The 5,009-nt window shown below is 41.7% G+C and overlaps 2 protein-coding genes across 2 annotated transcripts; one reads left to right on the top strand and one right to left on the bottom strand.

Annotated features, from left to right (window-relative positions):
- Positions 1–110: 110 nt before the first annotated feature.
- On the bottom strand, positions 111–2,834 carry CSUI_008626 (phosphopantetheine--protein transferase domain containing; the record flags this gene model as incomplete). The annotated part of the gene is made up of 2 exons (XM_068068753.1): positions 111–549; positions 1,288–2,834. Coding segments are annotated over 2 exons (1,986 nt in total), but the record flags the coding sequence as incomplete, so codon positions are not given.
- A 1,294-nt stretch (positions 2,835–4,128) lies between these two features.
- On the top strand, positions 4,129–5,001 carry CSUI_008625 (uncharacterized protein; the record flags this gene model as incomplete). Its single annotated transcript, XM_068068752.1, has 1 exon — positions 4,129–5,001. A coding segment is annotated over one exon (369 nt), but the record flags the coding sequence as incomplete, so codon positions are not given.
- Between the last annotated feature and the right edge of the window lie 8 nt (positions 5,002–5,009).

Genomic DNA, 5,009 nt, shown 5'->3' with positions numbered 1-5,009 from the left:
AGAAAGAGAAAGAGAGAGAAGAGATTTAGTAGTAGTAGGCTTCGTCGTGATAAGAGCAGTTTTAGGAGGAATAGGGGTAGGGTACTGCTTCGGTGTGTTCTGTCCTTACAGGGACAGAAGTAGATTTGGCCGAGATTCATATCAGATACATTCCTCAATCGGATAGATCTCCACGAGCCACTCCATCTTGATTTGCCTCCACGTTCTTCATCTTCCTTCTTCTTCTTCTTTTCTCTCTCTTCTTCTTCTTCCTCTTTCCATTGATTTCTCTGCTTCTTTTCTCTTTCTTCGCCGTTCTTTTCATGAAGAGATCCAGAGAAATGTCTCTTTTCTCCGAGGGTCTCTTCACTATAAGCCGAGGAAGAGGAAGAAGGAGAAGAAGAGGAAGAAGAAGAAAGAAGATACTGGCGAAGACGTTTGTATGCTACAGATGAGCGAGAAGGAAAAGAGAGGACATCGGTAGATTCAGAAATCTGACGGGACTCCTCATTCAAACTTCTCATCTCCTCGGGTGTCACCAGGTGTATAGACACCGTAAATTCAGAGAGTCTGCAAAAGAGAAGAGAACATAGTCAAAGATAGAGAAAGGGATAGATGAAAGAAAGATGGAGACGATAAGAGGAAGAAAAGTAAAAGAAAGAAAGAAAGAAAGAAAGAGAAATAAATAAACAAGTATCACACGAAAAGCCGAATGAGAGCTTTCAGAGAAGGAGAACAGGAAACGATTCATCTCTCAGTTTTCCTCCTAGTTAGTATTGATCAAGGTGTACATACACCCGATTCTAGGACCGAAAACACACCCAAGCGGCCTCCCCCTACAAGCAAGCAGAGTCCATACACTCTAACTATCTTGAATCTATCTATCTTTCTTCACCCTACTCTCTCTCAACACACCTATCTATCTGTAGCCTACCTCTCTGTCTATCTCTCTCTCTCTCTCTATCACTCTCCCTGGTATGGGAACATCTCGCTCCGACTGGTATGGGACATATAAAGTTGATACGTATATCTCAATATCTATCTCTCTCTCTATGTATGTATGTACAAAGTAGATATGTAGATCTCTATAGAGATGAAGAAGAGAGTGGTGGACGAGAAGACCGTGAAATATAAGGACGTCTGGAGCCGTAGAAAAAGAAGCGAAAGGATATGAAAGAAAGATCAATCTCTTATTTTGGTTCCCATATACACCTCCATAGATATATATGGGTAAAGTAGCTATCGGTATGGAGGTACCCCATCTATGTATGTACGAAAGAGAGAGAGAGAGAGAAAAGAGGTAAGCACCCGAGAATCTGAAGAATTTCTTGAGCCTGTCGAGCTAGAAGACCTCGATCTAACGGAAAGTCTTCGCCTACACCTCTCTCCAGAATCATATTCTCTCCTCTCTCTCCCTCTACTCCTCCTCTTTCCCTTCTTCTTCTCTCCAGTTCTTCTTCTTTTTCTCTTTCCTCTTGATATACTTCTTCATTTCTTCTACCATCTTCTTCATTCTTGGGATTTTCACTCGTCTTCTTTCTGTAGATCTCTCTTCCTTCTTCTCTTCTTCTTCTTCTCCCTCCCTGACTACTCGCCCTGATCTTCCTCGTCTTTCTTTCTTCTTCTTCTTCTCCTCTCTTCTTGGTGTCTTTGGCTCTCCATCTATCTTCTTCTCTCTTTTCTTCTTCTTCTTCTTTATCATCTTCATCGAAACTTTCTTCTTTTTCTTCTGGTCGGAGGTTCCTTCGCTTGTTCTCCATTCCTGCAGACCCGTCAGCATGTTGTCGTTTCTCTGAAAGAAAGAAGGGGCTCAAATCAAGAGGAGAAAGAAGAGGAGAAGAAGAAGAAGAGGAAAAGATTCTCTCCCCTTCCTTTCTTCTCTTTCTCCTCCATGGCGAAAGTCCTTCTTCTTCTTCTTCATTCTCTCTAACTGTCTCTAGGTGTGGCGCATTTCTTTCCTCTTCACCTTCTATTCCTCGTGTTCGCTTTCCTTTCACTGAGGAAGAAAGAGAAGAAGAAGAAGAAGAGAAAGATGGATGAAGAAAGAGAGACGAGGGAGTTTTCAGTCTGTCGGAGAGGACATGCTCGTCAGCTGGTCTTCTTCTTCTCGATGGTCTTCCAAGTCTTCTTCTCTCTCTATCTTCAATCTCTCGCCGATCTTCTTCTCTCTGTAACCTGTCAAGATACGAATCGAGAGAAAGCAATCCATCATTCTCTTCTTCTTCTTCATTCGCGTCACCTCTCTCTCTATTTCGACTCTTTAAGATAGCGTTCCTTCCTGTCTTCTTCGCTATCTTCCTCTTCTTCTTCTCTCTGCACCGATCTATCATAGGGACCCCTCCATCACATACGCTTTCAGAAGAAGAAGGAGAAAGAGAGAGTTGCGGAAGAAGAAGAAGAGGATCAGGAAGAGAAGATTGAGAGACAAGACGAGAATGCTTGTGTTTGGAGCTAGGAGAGAGAGATAAGAAATCTTCTTCTTCTTGTTCCTTCGGCCTCTTTTTCTTCTTTCTTCTATCTTTCTCTCCTTTCATCGGATTCTCTGAGGCATCGCGAACGGAGAGGCTTCGAAGGAAATCTCTCAAGGCGTCCTTCCTGATAGAGAAACGTCCCCGAGAGCTTCTCAGGCATAAAGAAGAAGAAGAGAGAGGGAGTGGAGAGAAAGAAGAAAGAAGAAAAGACGAAAGAGAAGAAGAGAGAGAATGAGGAGAACAGAAGGAAGAAGAAAAAGGGCGGCGATGAATGAGAGAGTCGTGTGTAAAAGAAAGACAAGAAGAAGAAGAAGAGAGGATGAAAGAAGAAGGTGAAGCAGAGCGTGGAAATGAAGAAATACGGTGAGAGTATCGCTGGGAGAATTCTGTCTTTAGTAGACAGAGGCAGGGACAGGGAGAAGAGGAGAAAGAGAAGAAGAAGATCATAAGAAAGAAAAAAGGAGAGAAGAAAGAAGACAGAAGAGAAGAACGCCATGAACCGAAAGGAAAGAAGAAGAAAGAGATGAAGAAAAAAGAAAAAGAAGAAAAGTGAAGAGGAGATGAGAGTGGAAAATTGTCTCGAGCTGAGACAGAGAGAAAGAAAGAATTCTCCTCATTCCTTGTCTTCCTTCTTCTCTTTCTCTTCTGTATGGTGTAACTACACACCCGAGAAAGGAGACAAGAAAGAAAAGAAGAAAAAGAAAAAGAGGGGGCTTGAGAGAATGAGGTCATCGTTACGAGGGTGCGAGAAGATCAGGAGAGAAAGAGAAAGAAAAAGGCGCTAGGACAACTTATAAGAATCTAGGCGAAAAGAGAGAAAAGAAACAAGTCAGCTGAAGAAAAGGGACAGGCAGCCAGCCAGAGACAGAGAGAGACATCTTGACACGAGAAGGCAGAAGACATTTCCTTCGAGGTATCTTTTCATTCTTTCTGTTCTCCTAGCTCCATTTCTTCTCTCCTCTCTCTCCACTAGGTCCTTCTCTACTCGAAGTGACCTCACACACATACACACATGTGGCTCTAGTAGACCATAGAAATACATCTATATGGTATATGTAGCATAACTATATGCACATGTATATACAAGTTGAGACACATAGATGGAGAGAGAGAGAGAGATAGATGTATCGATACTGATACATAGATTGTATAGATATATATATATATATATGTGTGTAGAGTTATAGTAGGGTTGAGGATTTAATGGACAGAGATGTCTGTATATGTGTAAATATGAGGACCTATGATAGAAAGAAAGAAAGAAAGAGAAGAAGAGAAAAAGAGACAGCTGGATGTAGAGAGAGAAGGCGATACAGAAGAAGAAAGGAAGAGATCTCTCAAAGATGAAGAGGGAGTTAAGAAGAAGAGTAGATCTGGATTCTTTCTTCTTTGAGAGCAAGCGTATTCTTCTTCTTTCTTATTGTAGAACGGTAAAGGCAAGAAGAGAAGCAGACATCCCGAGAAAAGGTAGAGCAAGGACAGATACACACTTGGAGAGATAGAAGGAAAGAAAGAGACGAACACAAGAGAAGAGAATGGTCTCGCAAGACACGAAGATGTCTCTCGATGCATGCAAGGAGACTTTTTCTTTTTGAGTAGAATTCTTCTTTGCATGCAGCAAGGATGAACGGTGGAGGTTCTCATTCGTCCTTCCTTTTCTCGCACTTACCTCTATTCTCTCTGCTTTCCTTCTCTCTCTCTCTGCCTTTCTATCTCTATTCTACATCACATCTGACTTGTCTAACTATCTATCTCTCTATATCACATTCAAACTTTTCTCCCGTCAATTCTTTCTCTCCTTGCCCTCCTCTTCTTCTCTTTCTTTTGCTCTTCCTTCTCCTCAGGGTTTCGCACTTGGTTACTCATCCATCCTTCTCTCTTTCCCACTAACTCACTCTCCTTTCTCTTCTTTCTTTTTCGTTTTCTCCTTCTTCGCCTTCTCAAGGAAGCTTCTGCGTTTCTCTCCTTTTAAGAGACTGCAGCGAAAGCGAAGTTACTTCTCTTTCTCTCTCTCCTTCTTTCTTTCTCTTCTTGAAAGCTTGGGTTGAGCGACTGTCTTTTTCGTATTCTCTTCAAACATTTTCGACCTATCCATCTATGTATCGATCTAGATACCGGCAAGGTGTATGTACACCGTAGAACTATGGTGTACATACACACAGCGTTGAGTGGTTTCGAGTGTATGTACACTACTCGAGTCATTTCTTTCTCTTGAATGGATCGATAACTTCTGCTCATAGCATTCTTGCCATTATTCTTATCTATCAGACTTCTTTTCTGTCTTCTTCTTTTCTTCTTTTTCTTTTCTATTTGAACGGTCTTCTTCTTCTCTCTGGGTCAGATCACTCGACTACTTCTTCTTCCATTATGTCTTCTCCTGGAAATCTCTCTTTGGTTCTTCTTCTTTTTCTTTCCCTCTACTTTCTTTCTTCTTCTTTTTCTTATCTTTCTCGCGGAGAAGAAGTTCAAAGAGGAGTAGAAGAAGAAAAAGAACAGAAGAAGAGAGAAGATGCGGGACAGAATAGAACTCAAGAAAAGAAGAGAGAAGACCGAGAAGAA

The sequence above is a fragment of the Cystoisospora suis genome (genome assembly GCF_002600585.1).
Source record: "Cystoisospora suis strain Wien I chromosome Unknown contig_4897, whole genome shotgun sequence".
NCBI lineage: Eukaryota > Apicomplexa > Conoidasida > Eucoccidiorida > Sarcocystidae > Cystoisospora > Cystoisospora suis.
This window is presented reverse-complemented; position numbering and strand designations above follow the sequence as displayed.